At 48.2% G+C, this 20719-nt stretch overlaps 1 protein-coding gene across 1 annotated transcript in view; it reads left to right on the top strand.

The window, feature by feature from the left end:
- Positions 1–20719, top strand: part of LOC143998145 (SCO-spondin-like) — a 296161-nt gene that overhangs the window by 106497 nt on the left and 168945 nt on the right. The window contains exons 40-50 of the mRNA XM_077493885.1: positions 1290–1388; positions 4312–4530; positions 6761–6888; positions 10278–10419; positions 10509–10664; positions 13622–13799; positions 13939–14020; positions 14160–14217; positions 14304–14424; positions 17303–17519; positions 17755–17896. Of these exons, the coding sequence (XP_077350011.1) occupies positions 1290–1388; positions 4312–4530; positions 6761–6888; positions 10278–10419; positions 10509–10664; positions 13622–13799; positions 13939–14020; positions 14160–14217; positions 14304–14424; positions 17303–17519; positions 17755–17896 (1542 nt within the window). The remainder of the gene's footprint in view (positions 1–1289; positions 1389–4311; positions 4531–6760; positions 6889–10277; positions 10420–10508; positions 10665–13621; positions 13800–13938; positions 14021–14159; positions 14218–14303; positions 14425–17302; positions 17520–17754; positions 17897–20719) is intronic.

Raw genomic sequence — 20719 nt, 5'->3', positions numbered from 1 at the left:
GACAGGAGTGGGAGAGACAGATACACGGATTGCTGGGGTCTGGGAAAGTTGGTGGAACTGCAGGGGGAGGGGGTGGGGGGTTAAGCAGGGGGTGTGGTTGGACCTCTGGGGAATGTGGTTGGACCCCTGGAGGAGGACGAGGGGGGTGGGACCTCAGGGGTGGGAAACCAGGGGGAGGGCAGTGTGAGGAGGTGGGACCCCAGGGAGATGTGGTTTGACCCTGTGGGGAGGAGATGGGACCCCAGGGGCGGGAAAGCAGGGGGAGGAGGTGAAACCTCAGGAGGATGTGTTTGGATCTCTGGGGGAGGATAGGGGAGGAGGTGGGACCCCAGGAGGATGTGGTTGGACCCCTGGAGGGGGGGAGGTGGGACCCCAGGGGTGGTAAACAAGGGGGGCCGTAGAACCCCAGGGGTGTGTGGTTGGACCTCTGGGGGATGTGGTTGGATCCTGGGGAAGGACGGAGGGGGAGGTGGAACCCCAGGGGGATGTGGTTGGACCCTGTGGGGAGAAGATGGGACCCCAGGGGTGGGAAAGCAGGGGGAGGAGGTGGAACCTCAGGAGGATGTGTTTGGATCTCTGGGGGAGAATAGGGGAGGAATTGGGACCCCAGGAGGATGTGGTTGGACCCCTGGAGGGGGGGGGAGGTGGGACCCCAGGGGTGGTAAACAAGGGGGGGCAGATACAACCCCAGGGGTATGTGGTTGGACCTCTGGGGGATGTGGTTGGACCCTGGGGAAGGACGGAGAGGGAGGTGGGACCCCAGGGGGATGTGGTTGGACCCCTGGGGAAAAACAGGGGGAGGAGGAAGGACCCCAGAGGTGGGAAACCAGGGGGATGTGATCGGACACCTGGGGGAGGGCAGTAGGAGGAGGTGGGACCCCAGGAGGGTGTGGTTGGACCCCTGGGGATAAACAGGGGGAGGAGGAAGGACCCCAGAGGTGGGAAACCAGGGGGAGCCAGTGGGACCTCAGGAGGATGTGGTTGGACCCCTGGGGGAGAACAAGGGATGGAGGCGGGACTCCAGTGGGATGTGGTTGGACCTCTGGGGGAGGAGGTGGGACTCCAGTGGGATGTGGTTGGACCCCTGAGGAAGAACAGTGGGAAGTGGTAAGAACCCAGAGGGATGTGAAGGGACCCCAGGGGGAGCTGCTGAGACCCCAGGGGGACGTGGTTGGACCCTATGGGAAGTTGGTGGGACCCTGGGAGTATTAATAATCAAAAAAGAGCTTTGTATATATTGGTTATATTTCCATAGATATAGATATTGAACACCTATTTCCTTCCCTCAGCTCCAAACAAGACAGAAGGTTCCAGCATGCAACCTACAGGCCTTCCGGTCACCATCCCCATCCCTGGGCTTACTACCTACCCACTGCCGACTGCTGGAGGTAAGTACAGAGGACATGTGATGTATCTGTGTGAATTCATGATATGATAAGCATGGAATCTGACACTTCATTAACTGCCTGGTGACTAGACGTCTGGAGGATGGGAGGATTGATCTAGGAGAAATGAGAAAAGACCTTCTTTTGGGAGGCAGAACAGTGCTGTGGAACAGTTATCACAGCCTGCAATACCACCAGCCACCACCGGAGGACGACTCACCCAAAACTAGCGTGCATGCAGTCTGGCGCATTCTAATGCCGCGTACACACGATCAGAATATCCGGCGCACTTGGTCAATCCGCCCCTGTGTGGGCTCCGGCGGACTTTTTTTTCTCCAAAAAGTCCGGCGAACTTAGAAAGTAGTTTTGACTCAAAAATTGTCCACTGAACTGGGAGTCCGGCGGACAATCGGGCCGTGTGTGTGCTGGTCCGCCGGGCTTTTGAAATGAACGGACTTATCCGCACACGGAGAAAAGTCAGTTAATTTTGAACGTGGCTTCAGGTAACCGGGACTAGCGAAGGAGGTCAATGTCGCCGCCTCCATCGGTGAGATTGACACGTCGCTGGCCCCGTCACCTGGTATGGACTTAAAGGGGAAGCCCTACACCGATAAAACGGCGTGGGGGTCCCCTCAAGGACCATATAAGACCCTTATACGAGCACGCAACCCAGCCGGTCAGGAAAGGGGGTAGAGACAAGTGAGCGCCCCCCCCCCCCTGAGCCGTACCAGGCTGTGTGCCCTCAACATGGGGGGGTGCTTTGGGGAAGGGGGCCCCCCCACCCCAAAGCACCTTGTCCCCATGTTGATGAGGACAAGGGCCTCTTCCCGACAACCCTGGCCATTGGTTGTCGGGGTCTGCGGGCAGGGGGTTTATCGGAATCCGGGAGCCCCCTTTAATAAGGGGGCCCCCAGATACTGGCCACCCACCCTATGTGAATGAGTATGGGGTACATCGTACCCCTACCCATTCACCTGCTGAAAAAAATGTAAAGAAAACACAACACAAGGTTTTAAAATAATTTATTGCACAGCTCCGGGGGTCTTCTTCCGTCTTGGGGGGTCTTCTCGACCGGACTCCTCCGCTATCTTCTGCTCTTTTGCTAGCTCTTTTACTAGCGGAGGAGCCCGGCTTTCTTCTTCATCACCATCCGGGGGTCTTCTTCCGACTTCGGGGGTCTTGTCCCCCTCTTCGGTTCTTCTTGCCAGGCCTCCGCTCCTTCTTCCAGCTCTTTTACAGGCGGTGACCCGGTCTTCTGTCGCCGCCGCCGCCGCCTTCTCTTTACTTCTTCTCTTCTTCTTCCTTGAGATGTTGACTCGATGCTGTCTCTGGCCGTAATGACCGGGATGCGGTGTGCAGCGACTTATATAGGGACAATGGGCGGGGTCACCGGGTGATGCCCCCTCTGGGACTGTGACAACATAAGGGGCGGGGACATCACCCGGTAACCCCGCCCATTGTCATTATATAAGTCTTCGCACAGCGCGTCCCTGTCATTGCGGCCAGAGACAGCGTTGAGTCAACATCTCAAGGAAGAAGAGGAAGAAGAAGAAAAGAGAAGGCGGCGGCGACAGAAGACTGGGCCACTGCTAGTTAAAGAGCTGGAAGAAGGAGCGGAGGCCCGGCAAGAAGAACCAAAGAGGGGGACAAGACCCCCGAAGTCGGAAGAAGACCCCCGGAAGGCGACGAAGAAGAAAGCCGGGCTCCTCCGCTAGTAAAAGAGCAGAAGATATTGGAGGAGTCCGGCGAGAAGACCCCCCAAGGCGGAAGAAGACCCCCGGAGCTGGGCAATAAATTATTTTAAAACCTTGTGTTGTGTTTTATTTACATTTTTTTTTCACCAGATGAATGGGTAGGGGTACATTGTACCCCATACTCATTCACATAGGGTGGGGGGCCGGTATCTGAGGGCCCCCTTATTAAAGGGGGCTCCTGGATTCCAATAAGTCCCCCGGCCGCAGACCCCGACAACCAACGGCCAGGGTTGTCGGGAAGAGGCCCTTGTCCTCATCAACATGGGGACAAGGTGCTTTGGGGTGGGGGGACCGCAGGGTCCCCCCTTTCCCAAAGCACCCCCCATGTTGAGGGCACGCGGCCTGGTCCATACCAGGTGACGGGGCCAGCGACGTGCCAATCTTGCCGCCGAAGGCAGCGACATTGATTTCCTTCGCTAGTCCCGTCTACCTGGAGCCGCGTTCAAAATGAACGGACTTTCCTCCGTGTGCGGGCAAGTCCGTTCATTTCAAAAGTCCGGCGGACCTAGTGCGCAGGAAAAGTCCGGTTGTGTGTGGGCAGGTCCGCTCGTTCGGAAAGTCCGGCGGATAGTCTGATGGTGTGTACGCGGCATAAAGGTTGTGGAGCAGCCTAGTAATTCCCACACGCTTCTGAGATTTCAGAATTTGGAATCCTGCCATCCTTTTGCTTTTCCTACTGCCCAAACACGCCCCAGACACGCGGTTTAGGGGAGATTTGGCCCACACATGCACAGACCAGCACATCATCCAAATCACACAGGTCCAAACACACCATGGCTGCCCATCAAACCATTGCGTCCATCCTTGGGCTGTTCCATAAGGCCAGGATGTACCATGTTGTGTCTGCGTTAGAAGCGATGCGATTCCTCATTATAGAGTGATGGTTCCCAGACAGTGCGGGGTCTTCCATTCTAAAGGCCTCTCCTTCCTTGGAGGTGGTAGTTGGATGTGATTCTTCTCTGATGGTCCATGAGGTGAACGATGATCATCCACACCACAAGACTGCGTGGGCCCATCAGAGATTTGCCGGCAGCTCGGCGCCCATTCAGGTCCGTGGGCCAATCTTTTCATGCTCTGAATTGTGAACATTCAGTAAATATCTTCTTACTTCTACATGTAATATCCAGTGGCAGGTCACCGATTCTCACCATGTCTGTCCCTTGTCTTCACAGACGAATGTTATAAACCTCTCCGGATCTCCCGGCTCCCACCGCACAGCTTTACAGCCTCCTCAGAACTCGCTGATCATCCGGCGTACACGGCCCAACTCAACCGAGTCTCTCCGATGGCGGCACTTCATGGCTGGAGCCCACAGAACAGCGATTACCCAGATCACCCGGCCAGGGCACCCCATCTACAGATTGACCTGCAGGAGCCGAGGAACCTCACAGGTATCTAGACTGGTGTCAGATCATCCAGGTTTTGTTCCAGATCTTTTATGGATCACCGGCATGCAGTGAGGAACCTCACAGGTATATGGACTGGTGTCAGGTCATCCAGGGTTTGGCCCAGATCATTGTGGATCACCTGCAGGAGTTGTGGAACCTCACAAGTATCTGAACTGATATCGGGTGATCCAGGATTCTCCAGATCATTGTAGTTCACCTGTATGAGCCCAGGAACCTCACAGGTATCTGGACTGGTATCAAGTGATCCAGGACTTGGTCAAGATCATTGGGGAACACCTGCAGGGGCCAAGGGGCATCACAGGTATCTAGACTGCTGTTAGGCGATCTGGTGTTTGTTCCAGATCATTTTGGAACACCTGCAGGAGTTGTGGAACCTCACAGGTATCTGGACTGGTGTCAGGTGATCCAGGATTCAAGGAGTCAAGATCATTGTGGATCACCTGCAGGAGTTGTGGAACCTCACAAGTATCTGAACTGATATCGGGTGATCCAGGATTCTCCAGATCATTGTGGATCACCTGCAGGAGCCCAGGAACCTCACAGGTATCTGGACTGGTATCAAGTGATCCAGGACTTAGTCAAGATCATCATGGAACACCTGCAGGGGCCAAGGGGCATCACAGGTATCTAGACTGCTGTTAGCCGATTTGGGGTTTGTTCCAGATCATTTTGGAACACCTGCAGGAGTTGTGGAACCTCACAGGTATCTGGACTGGTGTCAGGTGATCCAGGATTCAAGGAGTCAAGATCATTGGGGAACACCTGCAGGAGCTGAGGCGCCTCACAGGTATCTAGTAAGGTATTAGGTGATCAAAAGTTTGTTCCATATTATTGTGGATCACATGCAGAAGCCAAGGGACCTCACAGGTATCTGACTGGTGTCAGGTGATCCAGGCTTCCGTCCAGATCATTGTAGTTCACCTGTAGGAGCCCAGGAACCTCACAGGTATCTGGACTGGTATCAAGTGATCCAAGACTTGGTCAAGATCATTGGGGAACACCTGCAGGGGCCAAGGGGCATCACAGGTATCTAGACTGCTGTTAGGCGATCTGGTGTTTGTTCCAGATCATTTTGGAACACCTGCAGGAGTTGTGGAACCTCATAGGTATCTGGACTGGTGTCAGGTGATCCAGGCTTCCATCCAGATCATTGTAGTTCACTTGTAGGAACCCAGGAACCTCACAGATATCTGGACTGGTGTCAGGTGATCCAGGATTCAAGGAGTCAAGATCATTGGGGAACACCTGCAGGAGCCAAGGGGCATCACAGGTATCTAGTAAGGTATTAGGTGATCAAAAGTTTGTTCCATATTATTGTGGATCACATGCAGAAGCCAAGGGACCTCACAGGTATCTGACTGGTGTCAGGTGATCCAAAATGTGTTCCAGATCATTGTAGATCACCTTCAGGAGCCCAGGGACCTCACAGGTATCTGGACTGTTATCAAATGATCCAGGACTTGGTCAAGATCATCATGGAACACCTGCAGGAGCCCAGGAACCCCGCAGGTATCTGGACTGGTGTCAGGTGATCCAGGCTTCCATCCAGATCATTGTAGATCACCTGTAGGAGCCCAGGAACCTCACAGATTTCTGAACTGGTTCTGGTGATCCAGGACTTGGTCCAGATTATTTTGGATCACTTGCTGGAGCCCAGGAACCTCACAGGTATCTTGAATGATGGCAGACGACCCGGGGTTTGTTCCAGATCATTGTGGCTCACCTCCCCTGGACTGTATTGTGTACATCTGGAGTGATTTCTGTGTATGATCCATTCCACAATCTCCCTCAGAGCCACCCACAGACTTCAGCAGAGGGCAACCATGTGTGTGGGCATGACCCGGGACACGGCACCAGAGCGGGTCTATGACTAGGCACCCCTTAGTGGTGTCACCTTTTCATTGATCCTGTGCCTCTGATGTCTTTGTATCAGAAGAATTTCTAAACCGTCTTCAATAAAGGTGCGTACAGAGTGCGGCCGTCCAGCCTTGTCCTCGACTCCTTCCTACATGCAGAGCCGGCGCCTGTTTCCATCAGCAGGTGGGATGTATCTTTTGTTGTAGAGCGGGTCACATTGTAGTGCCCCCTGGTATAGAGAGGGTGGGAGGAGAGGCACATACCTCTGGTCATATGGCGGTGTGACCGTACCTGAATAGACAGCTATACGTTGGGATATACTCTCATTGTGATGTCATTCTCCATCGTGTTCCAGGAATTGCAGTGCAGGGTGGCGGTTCCTCCGACTTCTATGTCAGCAGCTTCTCAGTCCAGTTCAGTGATGACGGGGAACACTGGTCCAATTACACCGAGAGGAGCTCTGACACCCAATCAGACACTAAGGTGAGTGCCAATCCTGAGGAGCACCCATGACCTGGCCAGTACAGTGAGACACGTTACATGTGATGGGTGTACCCACATATAACATACATGTCATAATGTGTGAAGGAAGACTCCATGGCAGGCAGCTTGGAAAGGTTGGCGCTATGATTAAGGTCCTAGCGGAGCGGGGGGCATCCCGTTTGTGCCACATAATACTAACAGACATTCACACTGGGCCTGTGAGATAAAGAATGCTCTTTGTTGGGACGCCATGATTGGTAAGCTGGTGATGGCCAATGGAGCAGGACGTAGAGTATCCTGGAGTATCCTAATCTACCTTCTTCCTCGAGGCCCAAAAATAGCACTCCATGGAGGCCGGTATCTGAAGGGGTCCTCCGGGGAGGGAACATTCTAGCAGCTCTAAAGGCCAGGATGTCTCCGATGTATCCTCTCAAGGTTCAAGCCCCAGAGGGAGGGCCTGAGATATTTATTAACACTCCCAGCATGCACCAGATATTCCCAAAGCTGCTGATTGGCCAAGTATTAATGATTAATGATAGCAGCCCCCCCGCTGGAGCCAGCTGTATACAGCAAGTGACCGACACAGTGCACTCCATGCTTAGAGAATGGTAACAAAGATCTACAAGATCACATAGATAATACGGAAAATACAAGACGTGTGCAGAATGAAAACATGATGGTTATATTCTTTTTATTTTATTCTTTTCTATTGAATTCTATTATATTGTTTTTTTACTATTTTTTTTTTCTTTTCAATTCTCTATTCTATTCTGGTCTATTCTATTATTTTCTATTCTATGCTAATTTATTCTATTCAAATACAAATTTATTCTACTAAAAATTCTTATCTATTTTATTCTATTCTTTTTTTTATTTTATTCTATTCTCTTCTATTCTATTTGAATTCATTCTATTCGAAATTTGAATTTCAGAAGACGGCTATATTCCTTTTTTTTTTTTTGTTTATTCTATTTTTATATTTTATTTATTTATTTTTTCTATTTTTGTATTCTATTCTATTCTTCTCTGTTCAATTTTGTTCAGTTTTACTCTATTATTTTATATTCTATTCCTTTATTTTCTATTATATTTGATTATAATAAAATTTATATATTTTCTATTATATTTGATTATATTCTTTTATTTTCTATTTTAATATTTTCTATTATTTTATATTCTATTCCTTTATATTCTATTATATTTGATTATATTAGAATTTATATATTTTCTATTATATAAAATATATAAAAGTTATAATAACATTTATTTATTTTTTATATTTATATATTTTCTATTATATTTGATTATAATAATGTTTATATATTTTCTATTATAATGAATTATAATAACATTTATGTATTTTCTATTATATTTAATTGTACTCTTTTATTTTCTATTTTAATATTTTCTATTCTTTTCTATTCTATTCCTTTATTTTCTATAATATTTTATTATATTAGAATTTATATATTTTCTATTATATAAAATATATAAATGTTATAATAACATTTCTATATTTTTTATATTTATATATTTTCTATTATATTTGATTATAATAACGTTTATACATTTTCTATTATAATTAATTATAATAACATTTATGTATTTTCTATTATATAAAATATATAAATGTTATAATAACATTTATTTTTTACATTTATATATTTTCTATTATAATTAATTATAACATTTATGTATTTTCTATTATATTTGATTATATTCTTTTATTTTCTATTTTAATATTTTCCATTCTTTTATATTCTATTCCTTTATATTCCATTATATTTTATTATATTAGAATTTATATATTTTCTATTGTATAAAATATATAAATGTTATAATAACATTTAGATACTTTTTATATTTATATATTTTCTATTATAATTAATTATAATAACATTTATGTATTTTATATTTGATTATATTCTTTTATTTTCTATTTTAATATTTTCTATTCTTTTATATTCTATTCCTTTATTTTCTATTATATTTTATTATATTATAATTTATATATTTTCTATTATATAAAATATATAAATGTTATAAGAACATTTATATATTTTTTATATTTAGATATTTTCTATCATATTTGTTTAGAATAACATTTATATATTTTCTATTATAATTAATTATAATAACATTGATGTATTTTCTATTATATTTGATTATATTCTTTTATTTTCTATTTTAATATTTTCTATTCTTTTATATTCTATTCCTTTGATTTCTATTATATTTGATTATATTAGAATTTATAGATTTTCTATTATATAAAATATATAAATGTTATAAGAACATTTATATATTTTTTTATATTTATATATTTTCTATCATATTTGTTTAGAATAACATTTACATATTTTCTATTATAATTAATTATAATAACATTGATGTATTTTCTATTATATTTGATTATATTCTTTTATTTTCTATTTTAATATTTTCTATTCTTTTATATTCTATTCCTTTGATTTCTATTATATTTGATTATATTAGAATTTATATATTTTCTATTATATAAAATATATAAATGTTATAATAACAATTATATATTTATATATTTTCTATTATATTTGATTATAATAACGTTTATATATTTTCTATTATAATTAATTATAATAACATTGATGTATTTTCTATTATATTTGATTCTATTCTTTTATCTTCTATTTTAATATTTTCTATTCTTTTATATTCTATTTCTTTATTTTCTATTATATTTGATTATAATAATGTTTATATATTTTCTATTATAATAACATTTATCTATTTTCTATCATGTTTGATTCTATTCTTTTATTTTCTATTTTAATATTTTCTATTCTTTTCTATTCTATTCCTTTATTTTCTATAATATTTGATTATATTAGAATTTATATATTTTCTATTATATAAAATATATAAATGTTATAATAACATTTATATATTTTTTATATTTATATATTTTCTCTTATAATTAATTATAATAACGTTGATGTATTTTCTATTATATTTGATTATATTCTTTTATTTTCTATTTTAATATTTTCTATTCTTTTATATTCTATTCCTTTGATTTCTATTATATTTGATTATATTAGAATTTATATATTTTCTATTATAATTAATTATAATAACATTTATGTATTTTCTATTCTATTTGATTCTATTCTTTTATTTTTTTTTATTCTATATTATACTATTCTTGTTTTCGTAGAATTTTGTCCGAATTTTGTTTTGTAAATTCAGATTGGTTGAATTTGGTTTCCATTGTAATTTGGATACTTCCGTATCTCCGAATAATGTAAAATGTATGTAAATTTCGGTTCGGAGTGAGGGCGCGCACGTCTATGAGGCGGTTGCTCGCGGTTGGGAAGGGAGGAGTTAATCCCGTCTTTGTCCTCACGCAGGTTTTCCGGGGGAATTTCGATGGTTCCACACCGGTGGCCCGGAGCTTCGATGTGACGGTCAGCGCCCGCTATGTGCGGCTCCTCCCCCACCATTATCACAGCCGAATATTCCTCCGCCTGGAGCTCCTGGGCTGCGGAGAAGGTAAACGCGGCAGATATCGGACTGTATGAGAGAACTACAAGTCCCAGCATGCCGAGATCACTGATAGGTTCCTCTCTTCTCCATTACAGTGTCTGTCGGACCCACCACACCCGTTCCCACCCAACACCAGTGCCGGCCCGGTCAGTTCCGGTGTCACAATGGGCGCTGCGTCCTGGCCGGACCCCATGGAGTTGTGTGCAATGGAATCAACGACTGCGGGGACCAATCGGACGAGATCTATTGTGGTAATGTGGGGGGGATGGGGGTAATTGGGGGGTCCGGTGTCCCAATCCGCGGAGAAAACTTTAAATGTCCGGTGATCTGCCAGAAATCCGCCGAGCTCCTGACTTCTGACAACATGGTCCTCTCCTCTCCAAGTAGTGTTGTCAGATCTGCCCCTCCCCTTCTCATCTACATAACCCCTCCCACTCATTTCATCTTCATAGCCCCTCCCCATCTCCATGACCCCTCCCCCTTCTCATCTACATAACCCCTCCCACTCATTTCATCTTCATAGCCCCTCCCCATCTCCATGACCCCTCCCCCAATCTCCAAAACCCCTCCCTTCATCCACATAACATAAGGAGAACTGGGCAGGTCTGGGATGTCGGTGCAGCAGAGGAGAACTGGGCAGGTTTGGGATGTCGGTGCAGCAGAGAACTGGGCAGGTCTGGGATGTCGGTGCAGCAGAGGAGAACTGGGCAGGTATGGGATGTCGGTGCCGCAGAGGAGAACTGGGCAGGTCTGGGATGTCGGTGCAGCAGAGGAGAACTGGGCAGGTCTGGGATGTCGGTGCAGCAGAGGAGAACTGGGCAGGTCTGGGATGTCGGTGCAGCAGAGGAGAACTGGGCAGGTCTGGGATGTCGGTGCAGCAGAGGAGAACTGGGCAGGTCTGGGATGTCGGTGCAGCAGAGGAGAACTGGGCAGGTCTGGGATGTCGGTGCAGCAGAGGAGAACTGGGCAGGTCTGGGATGTCGGTGCAGCAGAGGAGATGTAGGAAATGTTCTCACTGCAGGAAATAGGAATGTAAATGTATTTCTGGCAGATCCTCCGGTAGATTTCTGTACTTTGGTGTTTTTAATGAGACAGAAAATACAGAATTGTTCCTACAATGCAAAATACAGGAAATATGTCTTTTTTATTTTGTCCGGACCGGAACATTCATTCCTGTATCTGTACTGCATGGTATGGGGTCCAATGTGATTATCAATACGGGCTCATTAATAAGGGATAATCAATCAAGGGCCATGAGTCAGGGCTCATAAAACAAGGGTCATCAATCAGTAATTACCAATCAGGGCTCATCAATCAGTAATTATCAATCAGGGGTCATTAATCAGTAATTATCGATCAGTAATTATCAATCAGGGGTCATTAATCAGTAATTATCAATCAGGGGTCATTAATCAGTAATTATCGATCAGTAATTATCAATCAGGGGTCATTAATCAGTAATTATCGATCAGTAATTATCAATCAGGGGTCATTAATCAGTAATTATCAATCAGTAATTACCAATCAGGGCTCATCAATCAGTAATTATCAATCAGGGCTCATCAATCAGTAATTATCAATCAGGGCTCATCAATCAGTAATTATCAATCAGGGGTCATTAATCAGTAATTATCAATCAGGGGTCATTAATCAGTAATTATCAATCAGGGGTCATTAATCAGTAATTATCGATCAGTAATTATCAATCAGGGGTCATTAATCAGTAATTATCAATCAGTCATTATCAATCAGGGCTCATCAATCAGTAATTACCAATCAGGGCTCATCAATCAGTAATTATCAATCAGGGCTCATCAATCAGTAATTATCAATCAGGACTCATTAATCAGTAATTATCAATCAGGGGTCATTAATCAGTAATTGTCAATCAGTAATTATCATTCAGGGGTCATTAATCAGTAATTATCAATCAGTCATTATCAATCAGGGGTCATTAATAAGGGATAATCGATCAGGGGTCATCAATCAGTGATTATCAGTCAATCATCAATCAAGGATCATCAACCAGGGGGAAAAAACTGGTCCATTAACGAGAGTTAAAAATCAGGGATTATCAATCAGAGGTCATTAATCAGAAATAATCAATCAGGGATCTTCAATCAGAAATCATCAATCAGTATTATTATTAGGAATCATCAATCAGATATTTTTAATTAGGGATCATTGGTCAGAGATCATTAATCAATGATTACCAGTCAGGAATCATCAATTAAGGATCATCAACCATGGGATAAAAAACAGGGATTACCAATCGGGGATCATCAATCAAAGATTATTAATCGTGGATAATTAATCAGGGATCATCAATCGGTATTATTAGTAAGGAATCATCAATCAGATATTTTCAGTTGCGGATCATCAGTCAGAGATCATCAACCAGAATTAAATTCAGGGATCACCAATCAGGGATTAGACGTAGAGATTATCAGTCAGGGATCACCAATCAGGGATCACCAATCAGGGATTAGACATAGAGATTATCGGTGAGGGATCACCAATCAGGGATTAGACATAGAGATTATCGGTGAGGGATCACCAATCAGGGATTAGACATAGAGATTATCGGTGAGGGATCACCAATCAGGGATTAGACGTAGAGATCACCAATCAGGGATCACCAATCAGGGATTAGACGTAGAGATTATCAGTCAGGGATCATCAATCAGGGATTAGACGTAGAGATTATCAGTGAGGGATCACCAATCAGGGATTAGATGTAGAGATTATCAGTCAGGGATCACCAATCAATCAGGGATCACCAATCAGGGATTAGACATAGAGATTATCGGTGAGGGATCACCAATCAGGGATTAGACGTAGAGATTATCAGTCAGGGATCACCAATCAGGGATCACCAATCAGGGATTAGACATAGAGATTATCGGTGAGGGATCACCAATCAGGGATTAGACGTAGAGATCACCAATCAGGGATCACCAATCAGGGATCACCAATCAGGGATTAGACGTAGAGATTATCAGTCAGGGATCATCAATCAGGGGATAAATATGAGATGATCAATCAGGGCCTAAAGATCCGGTGTAATCATTCCTCCCCTTCCCATTGGTTGGCTGAGCGGGTTATGTATTGATCCTCCTAAAAGGATTTTTGTTGTTATGGGTCATTTTTAACCCTCGATGTGCTGACTTATTGTCCTGTTAACAGTTCTGTGTGTCTTGTGTCGCAGGCACCGCCCCTTCCCCGCTCTCCCCCGCCAGATTGGGGTGTCGAAATTCGGAGTTTTACTGTAAATCTTCCGGTAACTGCGTTATGGCGTCCCAACGGTGCGACGGCCACCCTGATTGTGCTGACGGGGCAGATGAGATTGGCTGTGTGTCCACAACGCTGCCCAGCGCCACCTGGAGGTGAGATGAGAAGGACGTTCAATGTACGGGGGGGGGGGGGGGGTGACCCTATGGGTGATGATGCACAACCTGAACCCTAAAGCCGGGTCTGATCCACCACGGCTGACATCTGACCTATATCTGCGTTATTACTCTGCAGCTCTACCGCAGTGGGAGGAGAAAGCCCTCATTGGCCGATTGTTCCCACCCCTTCAGCTAGACCAACCAAAGCCACAGGACAGGTGAGCAGGATGCTGGCAATTGGCTGTGACATGATGTGTAATCCACGCCCCTTCCCCACTTATCCCCAACCCCCCCCCTCCCCCCAGCCTTGGGGCAAATATCACCCACATCACACGGGGTTTCTGTTTTCTCTCACAGGGACCTGCAGGCACCGCTCAGCCGAAATTCCCAGAGGGAGAGATTTCCACACCTCCAGGTAAACGATTGATCAATAATCTCAATGTGTGGGGAAATTTGTACAGATCTGTGTGTGACTTATACATGTGTGATCCGCCATGACAGCGTCATGTGACGGAGCGCTGGGCCTGGAGGATGGACGGATCCACTACAAGCAGCTGACCGCCTCCTCCTACAAAGAGAACAACCCACCAGACGCCGGGCGCCTCAATATCGTTCCAAACATGTTAGTGGATCATCTATGTTCCTTACATGTGGGGGGGGGGCAGGAGCTGGGGACTGAGGGGAGGAGCTGGGGACTGAGGGGAGGATCTGGGAACTAAGGGGAGGAGCTGGGAACTGAAAGAATGACTAGGTCCTGAAGGTTGAGCTAAGAACTGAGGGAGGAGCTGGGAACTGAGGGGAGGAGCTGGGAACTGAGGGGAGGAGCTGGGAACTGAGGGGAGGAGCTGGGAACTGAGAGAGGAGCTGGGAACTGAGAGAGGAGCTGAGAACTGAGAGAGGAGCTGAGAACTGAGAGAGGAGCTGGGAACTGAGGGAGGAGCTGGGAACTGAGGGGAGGAGCTGGGAACTGAGGGGAGGAGCTGGGAACTGAGGGGAGGAGCTGGGAACTGAGAGAGGAGCTGGGAACTGAGGGAGGAGCTGGGAACTGAGGGGAGGAGCTGGGAACTGAGGGGAGGAGCTGGGAACTGAGGGGAGGAGCTGGGAACTGAGAGAGGAGCTGGGAACTGAGGGGAGGAGCTGAGAGCTGAGAGAGGAGCTGGGAACTGAGAGAGGAGCTGGAGACTGAAAGAATGACTAGGTCCTGAAGGTTGAGCTGAGAACTGAGGGAGGAGCTGGGAACTGAGGGGAGGAGCTGGGAACTGAAAGAATGACTAGGTCCTGAAGGTTGAGCTGGGAACTGAGAGAGGAGCTGGGAACTGAGGGGAGGAGCTGGGAACTGAGGGGAGGAGCTGGGATCTGAGGGGAGGAGCTGGGAACTGAGAGAGGAGCTGGAGACTGAAAGAATGACTAGGTCCTGAAGGTTGAGCTGAGAACTCGGGGGAGGAGCTGAGAACTGAGAGAGGAGCTGAGAACTGAGAGAGGAGCTGGAGACTGAAAGAATGACTAGGTCCTGAAGGTTGAGCCGAGAACTGAGGGAGGAGCTGGAAACTGAAAGAATTGAGAGGTCCTGAAGTTGGAGATGAGAACTGAGGTGGGTGCTGGAAACTGAGAGAGGAGCTGGGAAATAAAGAAGGAGCTGAGAATTGAGGGAGGAGCTTGAAACTGAAAGAATGGTTCGGTCCTGAAGGTGGAGCTGAGAACTGAGGTATTAACTGGGAACTGATGGAGGGTGAAGCTGGAAAGTGGAAGAGGAGTTAGGAGTTGAGGGAGGACCTGGGACCTGAGGGAGGGGCTGGGAACTGGGAAAGCAGCAAGGAATGAAGGAGGAGCTGAGAATTGAGGGAGGAGCTGGGAACTGGGGAGTAGTACTAAATAAGGGTGGGGGTACTGCGGGAGGCGCTGAGACCTTCGGGTGAAGCTGGGACCTGAGGGAGAAGCTGAGAACCAAGGGAGGGGCTGGGAACTGAGGCAGGAGCTGAAAACTGAAAGAGGAGTTAGGAGTTGAGGGAAGACCCGGGACCTGAGGGAGGGGCTGGGAACTGGGAAAGCAGCAAGGAATGACGGAGAAGCTTAGAACTGAGGGGGCAGTACTAAATAAGGGGAGCCGAGAATTTAGGGTAAAGGTGGGAGCTGAGACCTGAGGGAGGATCTGGGAACTGGGAAAGCAGCAAGGAATGTGGGAGGAGAGGAGACCTGAGGGAGGATCTGGGAACTGGGAAAACAGCAAGGAATGAGGGAGGAGCTGAGACCTGAGGGAGGATCTGGGAACTGGGAAAGCAGCAAGGAATGAGGGAGGAGCTGAGACCTGAGGGAGGATCTGGGAAAGCAGCAAGGAATGAGGGAGGAGCTGAGACCTGAGGGAGGATCTGGGAACTGGGAAAACAGCAAGGAATGAGGGAGGAGATGAGACCTGAGGGAGGATCTGGGAACTGGGGAAACAGCAAGGAATGAGGGAGGAGATGAGACCTGAGGTAGGATCTGGGAACTGGGAAAACAGCAAGGAATGAGGGAGGAGTTGAGACCTGAGGGAGGATCTGGGAACTGGGAAAGCAGCAAGGAATGAGGGAGGAGATGAGACCTGAGGGAGGATCTGGGAAAGCAGCAAGGAATGAGGGAGGAGCTGAGACCTGAGGGAGGATCTGGGAACTGGGAAAGCAGCAAGGAATGAGGGAGGAGCTGAGACCTGAGGGAGGATCTGGGAAAGCAGCAAGGAATGAGGGAGGAGCTGAGACCTGAGGGAGGATCTGGGAACTGGGAAAACAGCAAGGAATGAGGGAGGAGATGAGACCTGAGGGAGGATCTGGGAACTGGGGAAACAGCAAGGAATGAGGGAGGAGATGAGACCTGAGGTAGGATCTGGGAACTGGGAAAACAGCAAGGAATGAGGGAGGAGCTGAGACCTGAGGGAGGATCTGGGAACTGGGAAAGCAGCAAGGAATGAGGGAGGAGCTGAGACCTGAGGGAGGATCTGGGAAAGCAGCAAGGAATGAGGGAGGAGCTGAGACCTGAGGGAGGATCTGGGAACTGGGAAAACAGCAAGGAATGAGGGAGGAGATGAGACCTGAGGGAGGATCTGGGAACTGGGGAAACAGCAAGGAATGAGGGAGGAGATGAGACCTGAGGTAGGATCTGGGAACTGGGAAAACAGCAAGGAATGAGGGAGGAGTTGAGACCTGAGGGAGGATCTGGGAACTGGGAAAGCAGCAAGGAATGAGGGAGGAGATGAGACCTGAGGGAGGATCTGGGGACTGGGAAAACAGCAAGGAATGAGGGAGGAGATGAGACCTGGGGATCGGTGGGGAGTGAGGGAGGAGTAGCTGTGAAAAGAGGGAGGAGCTGTAAAGTAGGGGAAGAGCTATAAATTGGGGGAGGAGCAGTTGGAGGGTATGGAACACATGCAGGATGTATAGTAAGGTGGAGTGTGAAATGTTCGATGTTGGGGGCACAATATAGACGGGGATATCTATAGGTGACACACTGACTATAGAATCTTCCTCCAGACTGAACATTGTTCCTGGATGGAGCCCTCTGGACTCGGATAAACAGCCGTACTTCCAGATAGACTTTCTACAGCCCACCTTTATCTCGGCCATCATCACCCAGGGCGGGCGACAGTCGGGGGGTTACACCACCAAGTATCATCTCATGTACAGCAATGATGGACGCTTCTATCAGAACTTCACCTCTCAGGAGACGACCTCCCGGCAGGAGCCCCAGGTGAGGACATTATTTAGGAATAATCATATAACAGCGTTAGTAATATTTATAAGAGGAGAATAGTAAGAATGAGACCCGCCTTTGATTTGGGGGTTTTAAACTCCATCTGCCCCTCCCCATGTCCAGCCTGATAGTTTGTAGCTTCATTGGTTTCCATTGGGATGCCATATTTTTCTGGCTTCTCTTTCTGGCTTCTCTTTCTGGATTCTTTTTCTGGATTCTCTTTCTGGTTTAGATATTTGAAGGCAACTCAGACAGTAACAGTCCGGTGAGGCGTGAGCTGGGCCGCACCATACTGACCCGATTCCTCCGCATTCATCCTGTGGATTATCACAAGGCCATCTACCTGCGCTGTGAGGTCATCGGATGCCCCTACGGTGAGATTCCACCCCTCTGCTCAGATTTCATATAGAATCAACTGGATGTGTGTGGAGCATGCTGGGCGGGATGGGGTGATGGCGGTGTACAACATGCTGGGAGGGATGGGGTGATGGCGGTGTACAACATGCTGGGAGGGATGGGGTGATGGCGGTGTACAACATGCTGGGAGGGATGGGGTGATGGCGGTGTACAACATGCTGGGAGGGATGGGGTGATGGCGGTGTACAACATGCTGGGAGGGATGGGGTGATGGCGGTGTACAACATGCTGGGAGGGATGGGGTGATGGCGGTGTACAACATGCTGGGAGGGATGGGGTGATGGCGGTGTACAACATGCTGGGAGGGATGGGGTGATGGCGGTGTACAACATGCTGGGCGGGATGGGGTGATGGCGGTGTACAACATGCTGGGCGGGATGGGGTGATGGCGGTGTACAACATGCTGGGAGGGATGGGGTGATGGCGGTGTACAACATGCTGGGAGGGATGGGGTGATGGCGGTGTACAACATGCTGGGAGGGATGGGGTGATGGCGGTGTACAACATGCTGGGAGGGATGGGGTGATGGCGGTGTACAACATGCTGGGAGGGATGGGGTGATGGCGGTGTACAACATGCTGGGAGGGATGGGGTGATGGCGGTGTACAACATGCTGGGAGGGATGGGGTGATGGCGGTGTACAACATGCTGGGAGGGATGGGGTGATGGCGGTGTACAACATGCTGGGAGGGATGGGGTGATGGCGGTGTACAACATGCTGGGAGGGATGGGGTGATGGCGGTGTACAACATGCTGGGCGGGATGGGGTGATGGCGGTGTACAACATGCTGGGAGGGATGGGGTGATGGCGGTGTACAACATGCTGGGAGGGATGGGGTGATGGCGGTGTACAACATGCTGGGAGGGATGGGGTGATGGCGGTGTACAACATGCTGGGAGGGATGGGGTGATGGCGGTGTACAACATGCTGGGAGGGATGGGGTGATGGCGGTGTACAACATGCTGGGAGGGATGGGGTGATGGCGGTGTACAACATGCTGGGAGGGATGGGGTGATGGCGGTGTACAACATGCTGGGAGGGATGGGGTGATGGCGGTGTACAACATGCTGGGCGGGATGGGGTGATGGCGGTGTACAACATGCTGGGCGGGATGGGGTGATGGCGGTGTACAACATGCTGGGAGGGATGGGGTGATGGCGGTGTACAACATGCTGGGAGGGATGGGGTGATGGCGGTGTACAACATGCTGGGAGGGATGGGGTGATGGCGGTGTACAACATGCTGGGAGGGATGGGGTGATGGCGGTGTACAACATGCTGGGAGGGATGGGGTGATGGCGGTGTACAACATGCTGGGAGGGATGGGGTGATGGCGGTGTACAACATGCTGGGAGGGATGGGGTGATGGCGGTGTACAACATGCTGGGAGGGATGGGGTGATGGCGGTGTACAACATGCTGGGAGGGATGGGGTGATGGCGGTGTACAACATGCTGGGAGGGATGGGGTGATGGCGGTGTACAACATGCTGGGCGGGATGGGGTGATGGCGGTGTACAACATGCTGGGAGGGATGGGGTGATGGCGGTGTACAACATGCTGGGAGGGATGGGGTGATGGCGGTGTACAACATGCTGGGAGGGATGGGGTGATGGCGGTGTACAACATGCTGGGAGGGATGGGGTGATGGCGGTGTACAACATGCTGGGAGGGATGGGGTGATGGCGGTGTACAACATGCTGGGCGGGATGGGGTGATGGCGGTGTACAACATGCTGGGAGGGATGGGGTGATGGCGGTGTACAACATGCTGGGAGGGATGGGGTGATGGCGGTGTACAACATGCTGGGAGGGATGGGGTGATGGCGGTGTACAACATGCTGGGAGGGATGGGGTGATAGCGGTGTACAACATGCTGGGAGGGATGGGGTGATGGCGGTGTACAACATGCTGGGAGGGATGGGGTGATGGAGGTGTACAACATGCTGGGCGGGATGGGGTGATGGCGGTGTACAACATGCTGGGAGGGATGCGGTGATGGCGGTGTACAACATGCTGGGAGGGATGGGGTGATGGCGGTGTACAACATGCTGGGAGGGATGGGGTGATGGCGGTGTACAACATGCTGGGAGGGATGGGGTGATGGCGGTGTACAACATGCTGGGAGGGATGGGGTGATGGCGGTGTACAACATGCTGGGAGGGATGGGGTGATGGCGGTGTACAACATGCTGGGAGGGATGGGGTGATGGAGGTGTACAACATGCTGGGCGGGATGGGGTGATGGCGGTGTACAACATGCTGGGAGGGATGGGGTGATGGCGGTGTACAACATGCTGGGAGGGATGGGGTGATGGCGGTGTACAACATGCTGGGAGGGATGGGGTGATGGCGGTGTACAACATGCTGGGAGGGATGGGGTGATGGCGGTGTACAACATGCTGGGAGGGATGGGGTGATGGCGGTGTACAGCATGCTGGGAGGGATGGGGTGATGGCGGTGTACAACATGCTGGGAGGGATGGGGTGATGGCGGTGTACAACATGCTGGGCGGGATGGGGCGATGGCGATGTACAACATGCTGGGCGGGATGGGGCGATGGCGGTGTACAACATGCTGGGCGGGATGGGGTGATGGCGGTGTACAACATGCTGGGAGGGATGGGGTGATGGCGGTGTACAACATGCTGGGAGGGATGGGGTGATGGCGGTGTACAACATGCTGGGAGGGATGGGGTGATGGCGGTGTACAACATGCTGGGAGGGATGGGGTGATGGCGGTGTACAACATGCTGGGAGGGATGGGGTGATGGCGGTGTACAAC

Source organism: Lithobates pipiens, unplaced genomic scaffold (genome assembly GCF_037356315.1).
Source record: "Lithobates pipiens isolate NorthernLeopardFrog02 unplaced genomic scaffold, aLitPip1_a1.2 Scaffold_19, whole genome shotgun sequence".
Classification (NCBI taxonomy): domain Eukaryota; kingdom Metazoa; phylum Chordata; class Amphibia; order Anura; family Ranidae; genus Lithobates; species Lithobates pipiens.
Note: the sequence above shows the minus strand (reverse complement) of the source record. Positions and strands in the feature narration are given on the sequence as shown.